This window comes from Triturus cristatus, chromosome 7, assembly GCF_964204655.1.
Source record: "Triturus cristatus chromosome 7, aTriCri1.1, whole genome shotgun sequence".
NCBI lineage: Eukaryota > Metazoa > Chordata > Amphibia > Caudata > Salamandridae > Triturus > Triturus cristatus.
In genome coordinates, this window is record NC_140590.1 from 1,543,337,642 (window position 1) to 1,543,363,607 (window position 25,966).

The following is a 25,966-nucleotide window of genomic DNA, read 5'->3' on the forward strand; positions in this document are numbered from 1 at the left end:
ATAGAAGATTGCAAGTAGTGTTTGGTTGGCCAGCGAATTACAGGCTGTACTACGATAAAAATGGGGCTAACTAATTGTGATTTAAATTTGGTATTTATCACCTAGCGTAACAAATAGATGTGGACGAAAGTATAATGTAGATTTTGCCATACAATACTCCGCAATTTTCCTTTTTTCGCGCAGGTGTAAATACATTGAATCCAATTAGATGTGACGTAGGGGGGTGTGACTAAATACTTGCCACATAAGAGTTGGCATCTTTCCCTCCCTCCACAGTGGAAGAAACAAGGGGAGACATGATTTTAAGTGTTGATAATGGAGTTGTTTAGTCGTTCCCATAGTGCAAGGCGGAGAGGAGGCTTTAATTAGATGATCTCGTATACTTGATGCAGGAATTATACTTAAATAAATGTACTTTATATTTTAGAGCCTGACAGTGCGAAATAAAAGTTAAAGTGGAATTATAAATTAATGCGGGTTCTCCAGATGAACAGTGGAGACAAAGAAAGCGGGTACAAGAGTGTCCATTATAAATAGAGGAAATATATCCAACTGAATACAGGAACCTTATCTCTACAAAAAAGTTCGATATAAATAATAAATAAGGGATTAAAATTATGATTAAATCAGTAAAGAAAAGAGAGAGGATAAAAGGTTAATTAATGGCTAAAATTGCTTTTATATAATTCAATACAGGGCGCAAGCAGAGGCTGGGACTTTCTAATCAAGGCCAGGTTGCCGCTATATACTAGGTGCCCGAGCTACACACTACAAAAATTATGAGGTAAGATATGAGGGGAGGACCCCATTAGAGATTTATCAGGAATAAAAATAGAAGTGAAAGAAAGTGTAATTTTACACACATATCTAACAATATATTAATAGATCTTTGTTTATCTTTTCTTTCTTTGCGTGTCCTTAGATACAAAATGGAATAATTGGGACTCACAGTATTGAGGAGACCATTATAACTTAGGGGCAGTTCTCTCGCCTCAAGTAAGTTGTTATCATAGATCATTCATTAGAGCTCCTGTATAGAGTGATGTAGAAAATGGCGCAGTAGTGCACATTTAATGGGCTAGATGAAGAAACTACCCTATGGTCTGTGTGAATGATGTAAGGTTGAGGAAGTGTAATTGAGTGCTTAAATGGGTTGAGACTATGTTGGTTTGTGTTATTGGCATAAAAAACATCTCTACTAGATGTATGATAAAATACATGTAAGGTGTTAGTTGTTTGAGGACACTACATTATAAATGTGGATATTTATTTTGGGGAAAAAAATATATATATTTGTTTATGTCCATAGATTTTAAAAGAACGGGAGTCACAAAAATTACTGTCTTGAAAAAGAAGGCGTTATATGATTAGTCTTTCGAAACGCGTTGACGCTCTCAAAAATAGCCACAAATTTGTTTGTATACAAAATGATTGTAGACACCTGTGAATTATAAAAATACAGGACTAAGGTGGTCTAACTTTCTGACTTGATTGTGGCAACTGATGACAAATGTTATTGTCTGTCTCTTTTTTAAAAAAACTCTTGTGTAATGATTTTGGTATTTTTATGACCAACTGGTTTTAAATATTGAATGTTATGCAAATGCTGTATTGTGATCTTCTTGATCAAAATGTTTTTTATACAATGGTTTTGTGATTAAATATATTATTTTTAATAAACTTCAGCCATCAATCCATCTATTACGGGTGTTTGTGCCAATATGCAACTGAGTGTGAGTGGTCCATTAGAGTGGGCCTGAGTGAATGTTACTTATATTATGAATGTGAATTGAGGTAGGGAGATCTAATTTTTCCCAGAGGACAACTTTATATAAAATGTCCCGATTCACAAAGGGTCAGGGATGTAACAGGGGTGTAACAGATGCGGGGCCCTGCCTGGAGGGGGCCCGCATCCATTTCTAAACATGTGTGAAAAAGCATGCACAGTAATCGAGAACAGTCTCAGCCTGTTAATCTGCATACAGCCTGCTTCCAGCCCAGGGTAGTCCCTGAAGAGTAATCACAAAGTGTAGGCAACAATGTTGCCAAATAATTGTTGCAAACTAAGAGGCATCCCGACCTTTGTGTCTCTGTCATTTGGCACGTGAGCAGAGAGGAAAATAATTCATTAGAGGCAGAGAGAGGCTGGAAGGAGCTAATGTTGTCCTTCTGTTAATATTACTCGATGTCAGTCCACTTCACTGTTGGCAGTAATATAACCTGTGCTAAAACATGCAGTAATATGCATGTGGCATTACCACATTTAATGCAACAAATGTATTTATTGGTAATGTTTAAATGCAGGGATATCACTTTATTCTTTCGATATATTGCACAAGGTTCAAAATTTGGGATGTCACAGGGCACTGGTATTATCGATCTTGAAAGGATGAACAGCCGAGCCAGTCCTGGCAGAATACAAACCTATGGCCTTCGGGTTACATGTAGATCTCTAACCAGGTGCTCAATGTACTGACTAATCTGGGGTGGATCAAGGCCCTACTTTTTTCCAGCAACACATGAGGCAAAATGTCTTCATGAGCACTGCTGGTGCCTTGAGTAGTGCAGGGGCTGCAGGAGAGACCACCGAGCCCATGCCTCATTGACTGAAACTTGACACTCTTACAACCCAGGCCAGAGGCATAGTGCAGGCTCCAGCAGATCCTGTGACACAAAGCCTTCAGAGGTCCCCCAACAATTCTTGGGGGCCCACTTTCAGCTAAAAAGTCAATGAATATCTGTGAGAAATGGGAAGCTCAGGGACTCCTCAAAACATTCTGCAGGGGGGCCCCATCATTGCGTTACACCACTGCAAAGAGCCTCCACACTCTTGAACTCATGGTGGGACCTCCACTATGGGTAACTGCAGCCACTCTGCACAGTAGCCTCCTGGAGTACGACTAGTTGGGGGATGAACTCCCCTTGGCTGCTGAGGGTTGTTGGGGGCCAAGAACCCCTATTGTTGCGACAAGTAAGTCCCCCACAGCCGGATTGCTGAGATGGCATCGGAGACCCCTGCCCCTTTCTCAACCACTCTGCACACAGTGATCCTGGCGTACTACCAGTTGGGGTATGAACTCCCCTTGGCTGCTGAGGGTTTTTTGGGGACCAAGAACCCCTATTGTCTTTCTCAACCACCCGGCCTCCTGGCATACTACTGGTTGGAGGATGAACTCCCCTTGGCTGCTAAGGGTCATTGGGGGTCATGAATCCCTATTGTTGTGACAAGTAAGTCCCCCATAGCTGGATTGCTGAGACCCCATGGGAGGCCCGCCCCCTTTCTCAACCAAGCAAAGGCGCCTCCTTGTGCACTACTGGTTGAGGGATGAACTCCCCTTGGCTGCTGAGGGTTACCCGGCTGCTGGTGAACACCCATCAAGTGTTGTCGTGCTCCACATGCGCACAAAATACCATATTGTGCGCACCATCGGAGAAAAGAATTCCACTTTGTTGCGGAGAGTTTATTGGTAACTCTGCATTCTCCACAGAATGCAGAGTTGCCGAATTCCGCAAACTTTGTGAGCGGAGTGTAATTTTATGCCCAGGAGTAGAAAATAACAAAGGTTACAGGGACTTTATAGTTAGGAAATCGAATTAAAAAAAACATTAGAAATTCACTGGAAAAAACAAAGGTTACAGAGATGTTATAGTCTCACATTTCACTCATACAAAACCAGCGAAATTCAGCAGTTATAGTTACCTGAGCTAACTATAACTTATGCCCTCGCAATGCACTGCTTATAACCTCACATATTACATCACTCATGACGTGGTCAGTGAAATCACTGATGACATCAGCGATGATGTCTCAAATGACATCACTGATGACTTCACTGATGACATCATCCACAGTAGCACTCACGCACCCACTAACACCCCTATACAACCTCTCATACACCCACTCACACGCCCACACAACCCAATCACAGACCCATACAAGTATTCAAACAACCACTCACTCATCCAGAGCCACTCAGACACCCGTTCACTCACTCATACAGGCATTCACACAACCACTCACTCACCCATAAAGCTACTCATACAACCAGTCACTTACCCATACAGCCACTTAGAGTCACACACTCACCCAAACAGCTACTCACACACCCACTTATTCACCTATACATCCATTCACACACCCACTCACTCACCCATACAGCCTCTCGACACAGCCACTCAGTCACCCATACAAGCACTAACATACTCCCTCGCACACCCACACAACCCCTTAGATACCCATTCACACATCAATGCAAGCACTCACACGTTTGCTCACTAACCCATACATCCAGTAACACAGACACTTGCTTTACAATAGAGCCAGTCACACACCAACTCTCTTAAGCAAACAGCCATTCAAACAGCCACTCACTCACTCACCCATACAGCCACTTATGAAGCCAGTCACCCATTGTTACAGCTATTCAGACACCCACTCACTGACCCATACTGTCACTTACACACCCACTCACCCACCCATGTACCCACTCATACACCCATACAGCCGCCAACATATATATCCAACAACACCTTCTCCTCTCAAAACAAAGCCTGCACTCGAGGAAAGAAATATTCCAGTTTTTTTATTTCACATGGCTGCACAGGTAGAATATTTTGTTGTTCCTTTAGCAACACATTCTAAATCCATTTGTGCATAACAGGTGAGGTGTTTTGGCTGAAACATACAGCCTTTCTCAATCCAAACGTTACACTGCTTTGATTGCTCATTATATGCTCATTAGCCACTAGATGTAGAAGAAATACTTCTTATTACTTGTCTGCAACCTTCATCAATTAGATAATATTAATTAATACTGCTGACTTCGGTCAATCAATGTGTCGCTATGGGGAACAACAACAGATTCTACCTATGCATCCTTGTGAAATAAAAGAATTGGAATATTTCCTTCCTCAAGTGCAGGTTTTCTTTTGAGAGGAAAAGGCATTGTTGGATGATAAAAGCACTTGCGGTAGTGCTAATACTAGCACCAACTCGGATTTAGCAGCTATATATATACATTCACTGAATTATTGTACACTGTTTGCCAACCTTACACAGGATTACTTAAAGTGGAAGAATATAAGCAACTCTGTCTTGTCAGGCATATCAATTTAGTTAAAACGATCACATTAAACAAGTACGTTTTAGTCCTCTCATATTTTCCTGCAAAAACCACTGCTTAAATGCATAAAAAACTAAATCAAATCGGGACCCCCTTTATGTGGGTGACTAAATCCCTATGTGTGGCACATGTAAACTTTTACTCAATTTTGGAGTATTGGACTGTACATTGTCAAATTGTGACGATTAAAGTTTGACAGCTGTATCTCAGGTTCTACAACATTTGAGAGTTCCTGAAAGAATCGACAATAGTTTCTGCATTGCTGATGGCAATGACTGGGGAGAACGCAGTGGCGGGCCAGCATGGCTCGCGGGTGGCTGGGCCGGCGCGGGGTGTTGGTGGGTGGCGGTCGTATAAGAATGCACATAATTAAATTAACTTACCTTTTGCCGGTTCCCTCGTCTCTGCTCCTGCTCTCCTTGAGGAACAGGAAGCACAGCCAGGCCCCACTGACCAATCACAGTGCTGCAATGCAGTGTTGTGATTGGTACGCAGCCAGGCTCCCCTGGCCAATCACAATGCTGCAATGCATTGTTGTGATTGGTTTTGAGCTTCCAGGTTCGACGCTCAACCAGGGAATAGGGGCCTGGGCTTGTTCTCCACGCAGGCTGTAAAGCAACCTGCATGGAGAACGGGGAAAGTGCGCATGACTGGTTTGGGCGGCCCGAGAGGACCGACCAAACAGTCACTGTGCACTTAGGAGTGGACAAACCCCTCCTCCCCTGCCCTGCTTGAGAGCAAAATGGACACAAGGAGGCATTTTTACTCTAAGAAATAGCACTATATACAGCAGAACATAATTAGCAAGCACGAGCAGCTGCTCACACTCACTAAATGTGCTATCGCTGTAGGATTTATTTCCCCCAAATTACGCAAGCAGAAGTAATTGGGTAATCATTGGTAATTTTGCGTCAAAGAGCAACACGGAATTACTGAAATTACTCCGGCTTAATTGAAATTCCGCCCAGGCCTAATTAGCATATTAGAGTACCTAATATTGAGGTACATGTGGTCATGTATGCCGCAACAATATACAAACCTTAAATAAGTCCCATGAACATATACATTCTGCAATCTCGAAGCATTCTGTTCAGGTGAAAATAAACGGATTGCTTTTCTCTGTTTTTGCTTTGGGGATTTCAAAAATCATTTTGTTGACATTTCAGAATGGATAAGAGCGAACAGATTGAGAAAGTTTTTCAGCTATATAAAGAGTTTTGTGAGTGTGTAGGGTGTATAGGTATAGGTGATGCGGGGAAGGGAGCCACAGAAAAGGTCATGAGGGTGGGTTTAATATGATCAAGTGTTTGCTCACCAAAGGTAAAGCGAGTTTCTGACTGTACGGCAGCCTTGAGAACGTTGTCATGGAGACCAGTGAGAAGGGTGTGACCTCAATCAGGTAGGAAAAGGACAAGGGCTAGCAAAGTAGCTTTGAAGGCAGAAGGGGCGTGGGGGGGGTGAAGTTGTTTATTTTGTAGAGAAGGCTGATTTAAATTATGCTGTAGGGACATTTTGAGGTGTCGCCTAAACAGCGCTTATGACATGCTTGTGAAATCATTTGTAACAAAAAACATTTTTTTAAAGGGTTTAGAGCCTGCCCATTACTTACCTTTTCTTACCATTAGTTGTCTCCCACAGCACTCCTGTTTCCTTTCTTCCTGTTGATCAGCGCCTCCCCCTGCCTCCTGTTTCCTGCTCTGCTTCACGTCTTAATCCATGCTGTGGAGCTTGGATCAAGTACTGCTTCCGGTGGCCAGTGTCCTTCCACAGGCCACACACTTGTAACATACTTTATTTTATTTTTTTACTTTTTCAGCATCCACATTCTGTTAATTGCTTGCCCGTACGACTACCTCACTTCTGTTGCTGCATGCCTCTTCCCTGCATGTCCCCTTTCCTGTTCGTTGTAAGCCTGTTCCTCTCGCCACCTCGCTCCCGTCATTGCATGATCCTGCCCCACCCCATCGCTCGCTGCCTCCCTCCTACCTCCATCATTGCTGGTTTTATATAGCACGAAGTGGACTTGGAGCTCTTTACATGAGCGTTACATTACACAAGAACACATTTATTTTTACAGGCATGGGAAGATTAAGTGATTTGCCCAGAATCACTGGATGTTGAGCTGGCACCGAGACTCAAACCTGGTTCCCAAGCTCCAAAGTCAGCAGCTCTGGCCGAAATGCCACAGCTTCTCCATGCTCAGAGTTGCAGCTAGCTACACTTTGACTCACTGATAATTGCAATGGCCATTTGTTCAAGAATATAAACTGCATATTGAGTATAGGGAAAGTAACAAATTTAACTTGTTTGTATGTGCGTTTTGTTTACTTTCCAGCGTCCGCATTCCTGTTCATTGTTTGCCCATCCCTGCCACCACCTCATTTCTGTTGCTGCATGCACCTTCCCCATTGGTTGCTGGCCTGTCCCTCCCGCCACCTCATTGCCGTCACTGTATGCCCTTACCCCACCCCACACACCTTGTTTTATATAGCTCAAAGTCAACCGGAAGGACTTGGAGTGATTTACATGAGCACCAGTTCTTTTACACAAGGACACATTAACTTTTACAGGCATAGGGAGATTAAGGGGCCAATCATGAGTTTGGCGAGAGGATGGCCAGCCAGTCGTGGTCGGGAACACACTGCCAAGCCGGTGGCATCCCGACCTCCGCATTAGGACATCACTGCGGGGCTGGCTGTGGTCTGGCGGTGCAGCCACAGCGGTGGCATGCTTCAGCTCTAGGAGAGGATCTGAAGCCAAAGCTGGGCACACTGTTTCCATGCCCCATGTCACACATTGCAAACAGTGCGTGGCCCGACAGTGCAGGCATAGGGGGGCTCAGTATGTGCCCCGGCCACAATCCACATGGGTTTATTTGCCCTGTGGCCCTTATTGAGGCCCTTTACCTGCCCCTCCTCACCGGCCTTTTGATGGCGGTGTCCCCGCCATCAAAAGGTTGGCGAAAAGGCAGGTCATAATTCAGATGGCGATGCCCATGCTGGAACCACCAGCACTGACCGCCGCTGTCCCCACCGCCGCCACGGCGGGAGCTCGGATCTTGGTGGCAGCAGAGGCCTGGAGGCGGTCTTCCGGCTCACATTGTAATCTACTGTTGGACTGCCAGATATGTGGGCGGTCGGCCTGCCAAAAAGTGACAAGTGTTCCCAGACCGCCTGGGTTGTAATCAGGCCCTAAGAGATTTGTCCAGAATCACAAGATGTTGAGCTGCTGTAGAGACTCAAATCTGGTTCCCTAGGTCCAAAGTCAGCAGCTATGGCTGTAACGCCACAGCATCTACATGCTCAGGGTTCCAGCTAACAACACTTTGACAAACTGGGCATATGTTCAAGAATATAAACTGCATATTAAGCATAGAAATATAAAATGTTAAACCTGTTTGTATCTGCATAGCTTAAAGTTAAAATAAAAGCGCTATGACATGGTCTGGCCATGCCATATCACTTTGTTTTTTTACTTTAAGCTATGTAGAACAGCAGTTTGCACAGCTGTGCAACATTTAAAAAAAACATTGACAAAGCCAATAGATTTCGCATAGGTGAAACCTATTGACTTTGTCAATGTTTGTTGCTAACCTCTTCATGAAGGGATGAATATCCTGTGGCTTGAGGACAGAGAGGAAACTTCGCATAAGTGAAGTCAGATGAAATCAGAAAACTTCGACCAGCTTCACTGATGCACACTTTCCAAATTCGCACCACTTCGGGGGCCGAAAATTGTACCTTCACCCACAAATAATTTTTAACACTGAAATGATATATTGTTGAATATTGCTTGATCTAAAAAACCTTGTTTGTGATTAAGCTTTATCTAGTAAACTAGTATGACATGAAGGTTTAGATTTTCCAGGAAGGCACATAAATGAAAGCAGAGAATTAATGCTGACTTTGTATTGCTTCAAACAGAAACACAGGCACCATTAATTCAATAGGAAACCATGATTTGGTTCCCAACTTTGTACTAAGGGCAGTGTAGCACAGATAAATACAGAGCAGAGCTATTTATGTTGTTTGAGCTGGAAAACGTGGCAGAACGTTTGCAGAACATAAACACTGGCATTGCAATGTATACTGTAGAAATATAATATGACCAAGCATGCTTTTTAACCTTAGGTACAAGGTGTGAATTCATCCAAATGTGATGCTCAAGTCAGATGCACTTAATTATAATTTTCTTATCCCAATGATTATGTTATGTGCTCAACAAAATTGCACAAACATAAGCACCTTAGATTCTGAAAAACAATGCTTGGCAGACAATCCATATGCCTGACACACTGAACAAAAATTCGAGTAAAAAGAATCAAGATAAATTATTTGAAATCCACATCAAACAACATGAAATAATTGTTTTATGTTGAAAAGTGCCCCTATGCACCCATCCAGTGCATCACCTCTGGAACATAGTGCGCAGGTTTGGCGCAACAGTCTAATAAAATATCACCAACTAAAGGGTAAGTCAGCAGCTATGTGTACTTACCTTGTTTATGAAAAGGAGACTGTTACTGTGCGTGTTTATCTCAAACATGAGATGTCAACCTAAATCGAAGACATATTGGGCCTGATTACGAGTTGTGCGGTTAATTGCGACCCATGCGTAAACCCCTGCTTATGCACGGTTTGGAATTATGAGTTGTTAGGTATTTACCGCATCCAATAATTATTGGACGCCGGAAACGGCCACTACAACGCGGCCGTTTCCACGCATACACTGAACCATGCATGCTTTACAACGCATGCGTGGTTACCACGTATGACCTTTACCACGCATTCCTTTACTACGAGATGCGTAGCAAAGGAATGTGAGTTAAAGGTAAAAAGAAAAAAAGAAAATTTTTACCTGAACAACGCTCTTCTGTGCTTCGTGTCCTTCGGGCGAGGAGAATAATTAACAACGTTATTACGTACGTGCGTCTACGTACTGCATTATCAAAAAATAGAAAAAGGACAAAAGAAAACAGAAAAGAAAAAGAAATCCATCCATAGAAAGAAAAGAAAAACGGTGAGTGTATAATTTTATACTAATTTTAAAACCTTAACCATGAAAATGCCATTATCATGCATAGCTATACAACGAAAATCGTTGTAAAGGTATGTGTGGTAAAGGGATTTTCGAGGTAAAGGATATTTGTGGTAAAGGCATTCACGTTGTAACGCATGCGTGGAAAAGGCATGCGTTGCAACGGAATGCGTTGAAACGTCATACAACCATTGGACGCATAATATAACTCAACCTTTGTTAAATTTCGGCAGGGGAAAGCCATACAGTATTTTCTGTATCATACGGTAACCCTAAAATCCGGATGTCATTCCTCAACAACGCGTAATAGGTGGTATTTATCGCACTCTATAAATAATGTGCCCTGTGGTAACGTTATTTATCATGTGCGATAAATAACACCTATAGTTGTAATCAGGCCATTGAGGGCAGAGGGGTATAATTTATTGGTTCAGTATGGATTGTATAAATATTCTATTGCAGGCACTTTGTTCAAGGGTGAGGGGAAAACTCAATGGTATGATGACAATAATATAAACAAAACGAGGACAAGAATATTGAGCTGACAAGGTATTAGTGACATATAGAACTGACAGTTTTTGCGAATCTAAACAAAACCTTAAAAGCTCTGCAGCAGCCACTTCATTATTAAAATGATTCTATATATGCAAATTAAATGTCTTTGCTCATGGGCTGCTTGTTTCAATTTAGACATTGGTGGCACAGGAAGCCTGTCATATCAGTGTTCATTTTTTTATTTTTTGAATATGTGGGAGGTTTAAATTTGAATGAGAGATGGACATGGAAGTGTAATGTGGAGAGTGCTTACAGGGATAAACACGGAGAATAGAAAATTGGAGGAGGGAAATATTTTGAATATGGAAAGCAAGATGTGATTAAAATGATAACTGGCATGTTCGTGTGTAATAGAGAAATGATTATCCCTATTGTTAGTACGATAAATGCTATACAATGTCACCTCATATTTCTACAAGTTTGTGTAATTGTGTCCCATTGGGGCCAATTCACACAGCTTTTTTTTATAAGGGTGCTATATTTCGCACCTGGTAAATAGCGATATCACAGGGTTTGTTATTTAATGGGTGCAATAAATAGCACCTATTACATGTTTCTTTGAAATAACACGCACCTTTTGGTGTTTAATGCACCAAAGTCTGCGTGATCGTGTTATTACCATATGGTTTCCAATTTTAAATGTTGGCAGGATTGAGCTGCCGAAATTTAACGTGGGTTGAGGTATTTAACGCATCTGATAATTATCGGATGATTTAAGTAACACTCAACTCCTAATTCTGACCTGCGCGTAAACAGGTGGCTATACACTATGGTTGGGAAAAACGACTAACTCGTAATCAAGCCTTAAGTGTCTTACACACGTCATGGGTGTAGATTACTCCTGAATTAGAAGATCTGATTGGCAAAGCATTGTCTTGAGTAACTGCGTCTTATTCCAGGCTTAGGTGTGATTTACTCGTGAGTGTTAAATACTAAAACATGCCTTCTCATGGACCCATTCATTTTTTTTTTTCTTGAATGTGCATGTCTTGCTCCTGAAAATTCATGAACATTTGCACATGAGCCTGGAGTAAGACACAATAAAGTGGTTTCACAATGATTTAGCTGTGAATGGGTCTGATTACTCTTATAATACTTGTAGTGTTTAGAAATTAGTTGGGAAGAATCCAGAAGTACCTTTTTTTTTTTTAACAATTTTCTTTTATTGTTTTGTTACAAAGATCCAGATGGTTAGATACATTGAATATTTCCATACACTCTATGGGCCATATGTAGGTAGCCTAAAATTTACCACTTCATAAATACCGAATTTTACCGATTCGGTATTTATGAAGTGGTAAATGATATGTAGGTAATCCATCGGTAATATTTACGGATTCGGAATGGGTCGGTAATTTAGAATCGGTATTTACCGATTCGGTAATGGTAACTGGCTTCTCATTGATTCCTATGGGCCAGGAGGCCCATAGGAATCAATGGGAAGCCAGTTACCATTACCGAATCGGTAAATACCGATTCGGTAATGGGGGGAGCACAATCAAGGGTGGCAGGGTGTCACAGTGACACCCTGTTGCACCCCTGATTCCTGCATGTGTGCACATGTGGCACACATACATGCCCTAAGGGCATGTATGTCTGCCACATTGCACACTTCAAAGTGCAAAAAAATGCTTTTTACCAGCTATTCGTCATTTACCACCAACTTTTAGTTGGTGGTAAATAACGAATCCCCACAACAACCACACACTCCCCCTACATATCATTTCAGGATTCGGTATTTACCGAATTGGTAAAATTACCGAATCGGTAATTTTACCGATTCGGTAAATTACCGAATCCTGAAATGTGCCCCCTACATACCAAAAGCCTGAATACCGGTCGGTAACGGGATATTTACCGAAAATCGGCCGTTACCGACCGGTATTGGGCTTCCTACATATGGCCCTATGTCAGCAGTACAAAGCATATTATTCTTGTTTACGGTCTTCTATTGCTGCTGGCTCCAGGTCCTTGGCCCTTCCAATACATAATAAGAAACAGGTTGAGTGATAATGACATTAAGGGTGATTACGATGCGGACCGACTTAAGTCCGTCCATCATCGTTGCGGGGATTGGGACCGGCCGCCTTAATGCAGCACTCCCGCACATGATATTACGATGCGACCGCCACTGTCGCGGTTGCATCACCCACCACAATGTCCAAAACGCAGTGTTTGTATTTCTCTAAACTACATGGCAGGCACCACACGGTGCTTGCCACCTGGTGCAGGGAAATGTAGGGGGTTACCATGGGTGCCCCCCAGTGCAAAGCTAAACTCCCCCAGCACAAGAGGGGCCCCACAACAGGGCCCCCAAAGTGCATCCCCGCTAGCCTGTGAATGGCGCTTGCACCCCCATACACAGGCTGGCGGGGATGCAGCACCCTAATCTGGCGGACTATCATTTTGTGGATGCGGGGTGGGTCCGACAGGCAATAGTAACGATTGCCTGTGCTGGACCCATGGTGGACGGACTTCCCGTCTGCCAGCAAACTACCCGCCATCCTCATCTTGCGGGCAGAGAATGGCTGCACAATGGCGGTGAATTCGCTGCCGGTGGCGGATTCACCGCTATCGTAATGACCCCCATTATGTCTAACAAAGCGTCTTGGGGTGGGACTACAGATTCCAAAAGTAAGTTTAAGCAAATTCTTTCGGAATTGGATCCAAAGGGTCCAATTATTTTTTCTGTAAGTAATTGTTTTTTTTCTTCTGTATTGTGATTTACAACTGTATTTTCAGGCGCAATTTACAAATAATTTTTTGTGGGTTGTTGTGTTTTACTCCACTCTTGAATGTGGCTTCATAATATGTTTTCTAGGCGTCCGGCATTATTGCTAAAAGCAAAAAAATGATTCACAAAGCATTTACCCTAGTGGTAGCATGCATCACTTCGGAAACATTATGAGTCAATCACTCCTAAGCCTTGAGTAATACACAACTACTCACAGTTGATGTTTTGAGAATTATTCTTGGACATTCCGTCGAAATTCACAACTAACACAGAAGAAAAACCCTGCAGGAAATACTTGTATATCAAGCCAACTACTCAGAGAAGATACTTTGTGTATCAGACCTAGAAATTCAGGAGTAAGTCACGCCCCAAGCAGGAGTAAGACATCACTGGTCACAGAAAGGCGTACTTTATATCTAAGGTTATTGAAGCTGCTCCATGATTGCTTTAATATTTACATGGTCGAGGCCATGTTTTTCTGTGCATGTATGTCAACAGCCTGCCAGGTCCTACCTTGTCTTCTCTCATACATAACAAGCATTTACAATGCAACGGTCTCGGCATTGTTAAAGTTAGAGCTATTGGCATTGCTCATGACAATGCCGTTTCTTTAAATGTTTTAAAAACAAAAACATAAACAAAAATAATGTCATGAGCAATGCCAATAGCTCTAATTTTACCAATGCCGAGACCATTGCATTGTAAATGCTTGTTATATAGCGCGATCTTGACCCGAATCCAATCAGGTATCGGAGCGCTTTACACAAGCACCCGTTGCGTTACATGAGGACACACATTCATTGTTTTGTTAGGCACGGGGAGATTAAGTGATTTGCCCAGAATCACAGGAGGTTCAGCGTCATTGCCGAGACTCGAACCCAGTTCCCCGGCCTAGCGCCCTAGCCGTTAGGCCAACTCCTGGTTACCTGCGTACTAGAAACAAGTTTGTGTTGAAATCTTAATTATGCAGCTGATTGTGGGTTATGTGACCAGTCACCAGTGCGGCAAATGTACATTTATGTGGCTTAGCGCCAAGAAACCGTCTGCGTGCGCTTTATGGAGAATCGTAAACATAACATAACGTGGACAAAGCAGCGGCTGCAGAACTCCAGTGCCCTGGGTGAGTGCAGCTCACTGAAGCCTCCACTCCCACCGCTAACCCAGTGACGTCACTCGCGGCCCTGCTCCTACAGCCCCTACTACCCCGTATCAGCCTCTGCCACCCCCGGCCCCAGCCACACTCACCCCTTGTCTGCCCGAGGTGCGTCTCTTGGAGCCCCGGGAGAACATCCTCCTCGGGGGTCTCCCCGCTTGTCTCGCCCCTGGGCCCCGGGGCTCGGCGGCGGTGTCTCGGGAGCTCCTCGGAGGCGGGGTCTGTCTCATCCTCCGGCCGGGGCTCTCCCAGGGTCAATCATCCTTCGAGCTGTCTCTGCCCTGGGTGTCTCCCAGGGGTCCTTTACTAAGAGCAAGCAACTGAACAGGGCACAACTACAGAGACTTTGTGGAGTGCAACCTAACGCCGCTGCCTTTCTCCGAGGCGAAGCAGAAATGCCTCGGAGAAACGCAGCGGCGTTTTCGGATTCGGGGGCGTGTTTTGCTGTGATCTCCTCTTGCCATTGGCTGGAGGAGATAATTAGACTTTCTGCAAAAAACACGCCCCTCGATCCGAAAAGGACGGGGCCTGATCGGAGTGACGGGACCTCTTCTCCAATGGCTGGCCAGCATTGAAGAGGCCAGCCAATGGAGAACAGGGGAGAAGAGGGGCGGGTTCAAGCCCCTCTTCTTCAAGTCATTAAATCTCGGATCGAGACTGCGCAAGCGCAGTCTTCGAGCCGAGACCTAAAAACTAGAGTCCACATTAGTAATTAAGTCTTGGATTTCAGATGTGGAAGGAGCGGTCACTTTTGTTTGTTGTGGCTGCAAAGTTGTTAATTATAACATGGCTCACCACACCTAAATTCAAAAGAACAGGCTTGTTTTCCAAATGTACAATATGGGTTGTTGTTGTGGCTGAACCATCAAAAGCAGAACTGTGGCTAATGTATGAGTAGCCTTCAAGCATAACTGGCATTTATCACGCCACACAGACCTGAAATTATATTTAGTTCCACAGCAGCTAATACTGGTGTTGAAAGTAAAAAATATTTCTCCAATTAAATAAATGTTCTAAAATTCAGTTCTCCTTTCCTAGATTGAACCAAAGTAAATCGCTCAGGGGCAAAAGGGTCATTTAGTATGTGCCGATTTTAGGAAAACTCAAGGAATTAAATGTCTGGAGTTTGATCGTCATTTACTTTTCGCCAAGTCCTCTGTTGGAATGTGACAGTGATGCTCATATGCTTTGATCACAATCTTCAGTTACCCCTGAGCAAGCGCACTGGTCCATCCCCCGAATTCTGTGTGTGTGAAGTTGCAAAGGTTTTTCCCACACACTTTTATTTAAGATAGCAATCTTCTTGAACTTGAAGAAGTTCATAACACAGTAAAACAATTGAAGGAAAAAAACGGTTGCTAAGAGCAGGTGCACAGGAGAATAGAAAGAAAAAATATATATTTTCGCAGGAAAATTCTCCACCCTACTTTTTGGGGGGGAAAGTTTGTTCACAATCCTGTTTTTTTTTTTTTAACAGCAACACAGAAAGCTCAGGAAACTAAACAAATTGAGCAATGTTTTCCAAGTTAGTATAAAAAGATACAACACAGTCGAACAGTGGTCTTCAAACTTTTTAATGCTGCGTTTCTCGCAGTGAAAAAAACAAATCTCGGTCCCACCCTCAAAATTGTTTAACAAATATTCTATTAAACTGTCAATGTTTAAATATGCCTAGACTCAATTGAACATTGCAGCTCTGTACTGTTTTAAAAATGGAATCAAATACATGATAGCCAAACATACTATTCTGGTCAGGCAGGCCTTACTGACATATAAAAGTACCCACAGTGTGATTATCAGAAATGGGGTTGGGGATTTTTAAGATTATTTGGAGTCCCTTCCCTCTTGACAACTTCTCCCAGCTAGGATATAAATGGCAAAATATGTTAGCGATGTCCCATTGCAAAGCGGCTTACTGCTGTTCATTTTTTTCCACTTAAAACAAAGCACTGTTATCAGTACAATGCTTCTTTTGGCCAGAGCCTTGCATCCCTCCTGGGATCATTTGAAGCCCCTCTAGTGGGACCAGCCCCCAAGTTTGAAGACCCCTGCTCTAGAATGAGGACTGGGCGCTGATTGGTAGCTTCAGTTATTTTTTACGTCAGTCTCATATTAGTATTACAATCATATACAGTTCCCAGCAGAGGTATGGAACACATCTCCCCATTCACTCTCATCTTAAGCTTAAAGGTAAACACCCCACCTTGGAAATGATGACTCATGGATCAGACACTGGCACAATATCCTGCTTGCCACTATATCATGTTCATCTACAGATAGAGAGTGTGTACTAGTGTGAAATCTTGCTTACAGCTCAAATGGATCAAAAGCTGTAAGAACTGAAGTCACTGTGTGATGTGTCACACAGTGGTAGACCTTTTGCAAAGGTTAACTGGTTACCAGGTGATGATGGCTGTATTTCGGTGTTAAAGTGGTATTAATGAGGCGAAACCTTCACCCAGACAGTAGTAGCGCTTGTCAATGTGTTTTATAAAATTAGCTTTTTGTGACCCTGACCCATAATTAAGTCAACCCTGCCACATAATTTGGTCCTTCACTGCCCCATAATTCCAGTGAGCCTGCCCTTAGATCCCTTATCTCATTACATACACACTTAAACTAAGGGCAGAACAGAGATACAAGTGCCAGTGTAGTTAATTTAGTATCACTGAGCTACAACAATGGCCTGTTGACTGACCTTCAATTTCCTTAATTCAATGCAGTGAACGTTTTAGGAAGCCCCTGAATAAAAGAAGTCACTTAATTCACAGAGAATAACTTCAAGGTCATAAAAAACAATGCTATTTTCCGCTTGGAAGTTATGATTCGTTTCTTCAACCGATGCAATAAGAACTAGGGTTCTTGTAGACATTGTTATTGTTATTGTAGGTGTCCTGATATTTCCAACTTCTGCAGCTGAAAGTGGACTTAAGCAGGGACACGGGGGTTAACTGATTGTGTGGCCGCTGAGTCTTTAGCATAATTATAACTGTGCCGCATTTGCCACATAATCTGTCAAAAACAAATTATGTTGCTGCTCAAACAGTTCAAAAGTTACTGAAAATTCAGTGGCATGTGTTGTAGCGCAGTGGAAGGCCCTTTGCAAAGGTTGACTGGTCACCTTTCTGTTGCTTATTGCTGTATTGGGGTGTTAAACTAGTACTAAGGATGTGCCACCAATGCCCCAGCAGTCTAAAAGTTAACAAGTAGTGAAGTAATAATATAGCAAATTTAGCCACATTAAGCTGCATAATTTGCCTTTTCTTGTTGCATAATTTACTCAACCCTGCTGCACAATTTGGCCCTTCTCTGCTGCATAATTCCAGTGGCCCAGGCCTTAAGTTGCTCATGGGGACCATCGGGTGCCCCAACTTAGCGGGGTTATGCATAAGGAATGTAGTTCCAGTTTGTCATCCTCCATGAAACTGGCATTTGTCCTTCGGGCTGGTGGTTCGGATGTATGGCTGAATCATGTTTTTGAATTCTGCGCAAGGATATGGGCTGCATGCCGTACATAAGTTCGAATAGTTCTTGTGCGAAAGTTGCAAAGGACCACTGCAGCGAAGTAAGGATGTTTCCCAATATAAAACTCACAGCAATCAGCAAGAGGCACTTGGGAGAGTTTAAGGTGTGTATTTTATGCCAGTGAAAAGTGCTACGTGAGTGGTACTAGACCCAAGCTCTTCATGCTGGCAATTGGTCAACAACAAGACATCTTCTAAAAGTAGACAGCTTAGAATCCATCCTCTTTCATTCTCAGCCTATCCAGTGCTTTAAATGGGGCGGTACTATCCGGTACTGAGTACAGGCACTTCTTTATTTTGAGAGGGAGAATATCTGCACTTCTAAAGATAAACTTTATACTTTTAAATGGAGAGTAGTGGCACTTATCAGAACTGGTACAGAGTACCTACACTTTTATGTTCCCATTTCAAGCACAGAATTGACAAATATGGCACACTTTTCCTTGGTGGATTTTTTAGGAAATATTGTGAGTTGTTTGGTACATTAAAATCTAAAGACACAATGAAACTGTAGACAGTGCTCTTTGCTCCAGCACCTGTCACATGTCACCAGACCAATTAGAATTGAGTAGTAAAAAGGTCTGTGTGTGTCATGACTCATCATGATTAGTAAGAAAGCAACCTGTACTCCCAAACAATACATTTTTTTGCAGTTTTATATCGTGTGAACTTAACCCCAAGGTATTGGAGCACCTTATATGAGCACCAGTTACAATATACAAGGTCACATTCTTTTTGTTTTCGTTTTTGGGCCAGGGAGAATTAAGGGGCATATCAACAACAACCGGGGATAATTATCGCTCAGCGCTCTTAGCGTGAGGATAATTATCGCCAGGTAACGTGGATTTTGATCACTGGGATAGCGTGCTATTAGCAACGCTTATCTCCTCAGTGATAAAAATCCTCACGCTAACTGCCTAACGTGAGATTATCGCTGGAAACCCAGCAATAATCTCACGCAATGTGGCGTGAGCTTGCTGATAGGGCCTCACAAACTTAGCCATGATATCCACCTTCCATAGGATATCGTGGCTAAGTCAGTCCTGAAGCAGGCGGAAGGAAAGTAGCGGTAACAGGGGTTATCGCTACTTTTCCTGACGCTATGCTTCATAGCGTGGGGCTTGATGATAGGCGAAATGTCGCTTAGCGACATTTCTCCTGTCATGTTAGGTCAGGAACGCCCACTTTGCATCTCATTAGAGATGCAAAGCTGGGCGTTAGGAATCCTGACGCTAAAGCAAGGTTTCACGCGTTAGCGTAGCCTTGCCAATTAGGTGATAAAATTATCGCCGCTTTACGGACACAAAAGCGGCGATAATTTTTTATCGCCAGATTGTAAATATGCCCCTAAGTGATTTGCCTAGAATCACAGGACGTTGAGCTGAAGCCGAAACTCGAACCTGGTTCCCCAGTTGCAAAGTCTGCAGCTCTTGCAGTACGCCAAACCCTCTCCAGTCATGGCTTTCTATGGGAATCATGTCAAGTGAAACAATACCAAGTGACACTGATTCAGACAACCCAGTGTTGTTTGGCACTAATATTTTGCATTGTGGGACCTGTAGGCTACATACTTCTAAAGGAAGCCAATTTGCTTCAAAATCTCCCCTTAGTACCAAACACTCTTCCGAGTGCTTCCCTACACAGCATAATGGACTAACAGCCAGGGTCAACTTGTAGCCACTTCATCCCTTTCAAAGGACTGAGGCCACTGCTCCCTGGAGTGGCCGTGCTAGGGAGCTTTCAGTCTGCTATTCCAGTTATAGGGAGAGTGACAATATTCAGTTTTTAGTGGTCCGTGGAGCATTTAGTTTACTCTCCTTATTTTTCCTAATGTGATGTTGTAGTATGGCATTGGCATTTGGGTAGAGGAGGGCGAGTGATCCTATTGGAACAGAACCAATATTGATTTGCATGTGACTGCTCCTGGTCTGAATTGGTCAGTGGGAAAAATGATGGACTCGAATGTGAAGTCTAGGTATTGGCAGCAGCTCACATTTTTGCAAGCAATCCCCTCTTCATCTTTTTTTGTTTTATTATGATGCCCTAAGTGTGACATGTATGTCCAGATGTGGGGCCAGTGCTAATTTCTCCATAGGACCCCAGCTGCACTGAAAAAGCATAACAAGGCTGAAACCTGCAAGTTTAAACTGGGCTGCTTCTTTGGAAGTACTTTTGATTGGTACCTATTGGAACAGGGTCAACACAGATTTGCATATGCTTACTCCTCGTCTGGAGTGGCACAGTGGGCAAAAAACAATGGACTGGAATTCAGGCGGAGCAACTGCCAGTGGGTGAGACTTCTGCAAGCAGTCTGCCCATCACTTCTTGTAATTTTAATGTGACACAAAGTGTGACGTTTGCTTGTGTACCTGTCAAGTGGAAGCGTGAAATGATTTTTTGGGATTGGCTGTTCTGATGGAAGCAGCACCAAGATTGATTTGTATGTTGTTGTTCTCTGTTGGATGTGTCGCAGAGGGTAAACAATGAAGAACTGGAATGTGGCTTGAGTAACTGCCATAGGCTGACATCTATCATCTTTTTGGTGTTTCAATGTGATGTACTAAGTGTGACAGGTATGTGCAGGCATGGGTCTTGTGCTCTCTTTGTCATATGAACCATGCTGCACCTCATGCATTTCTATAGGGCAGTGTCTGGGCTGTGGTTGCTTGTGTTGCCCTTCAAAGTGAACAAGGCCTGGCAATTTGGGATGGACTGCACCAACTGGAGTAGAATCAATAGTGATTTGCATAGTGGTGCAGATCTGTGGGCAAAAAAATGATGGACTGGAATGTAGTCTGAGTTGCTAAAACTTTGGCAAGTACCCCACTCATCATATCTTATCCTTTTAATTGCATAGCGCATGTCTGCGTATGTACTAGGCAATGGCCAGGGGAGCCTCATAAATTGATTTAAAATGGGGCTTTCTTTGTCTTCAGGCTGATTCATGACTTTCCATCCAGTTGACAGATGTATGGTGACAAGTGTTTTCTGAAAATGCCAATTTGCTTGATTATCTCCATTTGGCCTCAAACATTGTTGCATGTGCCTCCCTACAAAGCAATAATCAGGGCCACCATGAGAACATCTCCTCCATTTGAAAAGAAAAGAGCCCCAGCGACCTGGAGGGGACTTGCAAGAGACAGGTTGGAGTCTGCATTCCAACTAAAGCAGGCTGACGTCATTCAGAGTATGATTTGTTTCCACCCCAGATGCCTACACTATGCCTACAATTTAAGGGTTTCCTAATCAAGCCTTTTTCTGTTTTTGTTTTGTTATGTTATATTAAGACATTGAGATTTGCATAGCGTACTTCTGCCATTGGAATATGGCCCCAGGTATAGACCCTAGGACCCCTTATATAGACCTGATATGGGCCCGACTTTATCATAGGGCGACTCTGACAACATTCCACCCATTCGGTAATTTACATCTACTCTAGTGGGTGAGCCGTAAGCTTTAAAGTCGTGCCTCGGCTGGTGGGATGCCCTTTACCAAAAACATGGTGGACTGATTTATTTCATCGAGGTGCGATGAGAAAAGCACCAGTGCCTTTATGCATTTTGATGTCAGAAACCACACCCCGCTGTCATCACCAAAGCCACGCCCATGCAGGATTTTTTTTCAGTTTTTAGTTCTACCATAGCACAGATTTCAATCCCACCTGTCACTTGCCTATGTTTACTACATGGCTAGATACCAGGTTGCAAGAGATGCCGCTACAGCAGCTGCGCTTTCCCTCTCCCTAATGAAGGAAGTAAAACCATCTATTTATAGGGTTAAATCTCACAATATCCAGTTAAGAATATCGACCTGCCAAAATATTTTTTTCCACAATATCTACTACCATTGTATTATGGAGCTAAATTTGTTTCGGGATGTATAGGTTTACTATCACTAACTCCACATCTACGTACGTTGATGATATACCACAAGTCGATATTGTGTGTGTGTGACATTTTTGCAGATCGCCAGCAGCATAGCAAGGAGGGGTGGTCAGGTACGAGTTTTGGGGACGGCGCCCGCCCCACTCTTACCTCCGGCTATTTTGGGGCGGCAAACTCAGGGATCACCAGCATCCCACCGCTCATACCTGCAGCTGTCGCGGGGCGGGAAACGCAGGGACCACCACAGTTGCCAAAAGGTGTAGCTACGCCTCTGCAGATCACTGTTTCGATTGCTATGTAATTAACCCACTACCCATTTACTCCAAACATCCAGCGTCAGACTGGGACAAAAAATAGGCCTGGGCACCAAAATAATAGTGGTACCAGTAAGTGAAATGGAAAGCTAAAAATGTGGTCATGTTTGCAAATTGGGGACGACTTGAACTTGTAAGGTCACGCTGTATAAGTGTTTTACAAGGTATGCAAGTATGACTGCATGGATCAAAGCTTGCGGCAGGCAAGGTTTGATTTAATATCAGGGAAATCACCATAAAACCGAATCAGCAGACTGTAAAACAGGCCCAGAAACAGCCAGAAAATCGGCCAACACGCTGACCTGTCAGACAAGCGGGTTAGCCACTGCCTGACTGCGGTATAGGCCAGTCCGACCGTGCCAGCAGCACCCTCAGCACTTAAGCCCCCACCAGCTCCGAGCTGTGCGTTTAAGTTGCACGTCGAAGACGTATGGCCAGACAGGTGCAATATAAGACAAAACTGGGAATAAGATCTCTACCGCGTGTCCGTCCCAGGGCCCTTTTTATGACAAGTGCAAAATAGAACGGATCAGGCAACTTAAGCAGAAATGTCTTTCTTGTGACCCACCATTCTTTTGCGATGTTTTCCTTTGTTTCAAGCGCTACATACTTCTAAGCACTATAAAACGGTAAAGTTCAAATACAAATCTGCCTTTTGGTGGAGACAAGGTACGTGGAAAGAGCAGTGACTGGAATGCAAGGGTTACTTTAAGCAGCGGGTATTTATTCTCTACTGCAGCTGACACGCACATTGCTGAGGGTAAGGCGACACCCCTCATTTTTCAAGTGTAATACACCCCAAGTGATTTCGGTTCGTCAGCACTTCCAATCGCTAAATGGGCGCTGATTTTATTTAAAGGGGAGATACAGCCTTACCAATGCATCTGCCAACCTTACAATGTGCAGCTGGAGAGTGTCAAACTCCTCAATTTTAACCAGAATATGTAAATACAAAGTTACTCTAAATTTTTAAAGTGGTTTTACTTTAATCAGATGCATTATTGTTTTCGATATTCATATTTAAAGAAAAACGAATTTATGTTCTACATTCATAGGCTTCATTGAATGAAGAAAGTAGCTCCTTGAATCTGGTCACTCGAGCTGTGTTGTGAAACTCTCTCCTGCTTGCAGAACTTAGGGGAAGCGCATGCATTTAAAAGTAAGACTGCAGAAATGACCGGTGCCCCCCATGCTTTGCACTAGAAAGTTCACCATCCTCCTTTATAACTTCACACCTGGCTGACACCAAATGAATGAAAAAAAATGAACAATGCCCTTGAAAAGGCTTAGTCTCTCCTCTGGCAGTCCACTAGAAATATGAGGCCTTCTCCTTATTTGGTCTGTTTCTCAAAAGGAGCTGGTAAGGCTGCAAGAAAAGTGAGTAGAGAAAAATCTTCCTCTCACAGCACCCTTAATGGGGCAGTTGCCATTTCTTGAATATTCCATTAGACTTGGAGGCAGACTATATTCTTGATTCGAGGACTGACACTACACTACACATTGGCTTCTTATGGTTCAAAGCCTCAACAGTCGTGCCTATACTTGTAGAAGCAAGTGACAGCTGGCCTGGGGTACCAAACATCCTTGTACTCGGTTCTGGTTCACTAAAATCATTTAGAAGCCTCCTCAATTTGTGTCAGAAAAAACATCAAATAAAATCACATGCTGTCCCTTATCCAACCAATAGGTCCTTACCTCCATCTGCGTACGTCTCGGTGCCATATCCATCTTGCAGCCCATTATTCCAGGTCCCCTCATACTTTGCGCCACTGCTTAGACTCTGCCTTGTTCCGTACCGTCCCTTGAAGCCATGGGTCCACTCTCCCTTGTAAACCCAACGCCCTTTGGTTTCGATCCCCAAGCCGTGTCGTTTGCCCTGAGCCCAATAGCCTTCGAAGGTGTTGCCGCTCGGCCAGGTGTAGATCCCCACCACCTCGAATCCGTAGTTCCAGGAACCAGAGTACTCCCCTTGGCCCTTCGGGCCCGTGCAGATCCCATGGCCATGAGCTTTGCCCCCTTCCCAGCCGCCGCAGTAGGCCCCGCCATCATCGAAATCGAAGCGCCCTCCACTCATCCTACCATCAAATTCCAGGTGCACGCGTATTGCCAAGTTGTTCCTTTCGTCGTTTTTGCTTAGGAGTTTATCCAAGGAATTTTAAGCCACTGCAGAATTTCAATTAAGGAAAAAACTTTTGGTACAAGAAAAAACACTTGTTTAGTGGTGACCTGTGTGACTCCAAATATCCAACCTCCTCTACACAGGTGTAACGCCGAAGTTTCAGGGGAAAAAAATCACAGCTTATAAATTGGTGCAACAATGAGTCCTTGCTGATACACAAAAATAAATTGGGTAAAAGCAGTTGTCAGATTCACAACTTTTCCTTCCTGTCGAAAATATTTCAATCCCGCAAATTGCCTCAGTGCCAAAAGCGTGAGCAAGTGAAACAAAAATAAAACTTCCACAGTGGAAAAAAAAGTCCGGTTGATTTACCTAAGATTGGCTGAAATATGTTACTCTTCTAGTAAGACAATTCTTATTCTTATTTTTTGTTTTTTAGTTTTTTTGTTGAGTTCTTCTCTACTGGTTCCAGGTCTGCATTATTTAAGTTTCCAGCTGCTTCAAGTGACCCAAAGGGATTTTAAATTGTTCCTCCTCATTGTGCAGCATCATGGCATGGTGCGCCTGGTTCCGGGGAGCCCGCCTTCCCTTCCCAGTCAGGACACCCTCTCTCCGGCAGGCTCTCTGCGTGTGGGAGCGGTGGAAATGTTATAACGGCCCCAACAAGGCTATCAGATCCCCGCTGGTCCAAAAATAAATCCCTATCCTCACACAGGGCTCCGTGGCCTTTTTTTAAAAGAGGAAAAAAAAAAAGTCGTCGCCAGGAATACAGAGGAGAGGAGGGGAGGGCCGGGCCAGTTGGGAAAAAGTGCGTGCTTAAAAATAGAGCATGAGGCGGCGGCAGCGCGGGCTTTCTTTTGGTTTTATGTTAGTTGCGCTGCTTCGAGCTTTTCTTCAGGGCAGCAAAAAGGCGTATCATTGTTGACGGGCCTCTGAGACTCCGTGGTCGATCGTCGTGTGTATAGACGCACAATAGATGCAAAAACAAAAAAAACCTGCCCCATGTCTCCTGAAATGTCACTTTTTTTTTTAAATGTAAACGCTCTTTTCCCGTACATCAGTTCACTGAAACCTACAGGCCCAGTGTAAAATAAACACAAAAGCATTTACAACGAACTTGTTTCCAGCCAGACTGCGTTCACCGGACTCTTTCTGTATTCCGGCCGCAGAGGCCGCACTCAATCACTCCAGTTGTATTCACCATGAGCCCAGCCTCGGAGCTGTCATTGTTACCGGGAAGCAGGCACGGAAAACCTGCTGACTGTCTAGGGCCGTCTTCCAAAGCCGAGGGAGGAGGGAGGGGCGAGGGGGTAGGGTGAGGGGGGCTGCCTCCCCTTCATTAATTAGCGCACTGGTGTCTGAGTCAAGAGTTGGCTCCGTTACTTGATAGTTTATGTGGTCCTGGGGATTATATACCACCCTCTCTCTTCTAGCGTGCGTCAGTCACTCAGTGCAATATTAACTGGGAGCATCCATTAATGGCATCAGGTGTTGTATGAACATTCTTAGGGACTTCATGAATG

General features: G+C 43.6%; 1 protein-coding gene across 1 annotated transcript in view; it reads right to left on the reverse strand.

Annotated features, from left to right (window-relative positions):
- The window catches only part of JPH2 (junctophilin 2), a 372,752-nt gene extending 347,606 nt beyond the window's left edge, over positions 1-25,146 (reverse strand). The window contains exon 1 of the mRNA XM_085619312.1: positions 24,020-25,146. Within this exon, the coding sequence (XP_085475438.1) occupies positions 24,020-24,398 (379 nt within the window). The 5' untranslated portion in view covers positions 24,399-25,146. The remainder of the gene's footprint in view (positions 1-24,019) is intronic.
- Between the last annotated feature and the right edge of the window lie 820 nt (positions 25,147-25,966).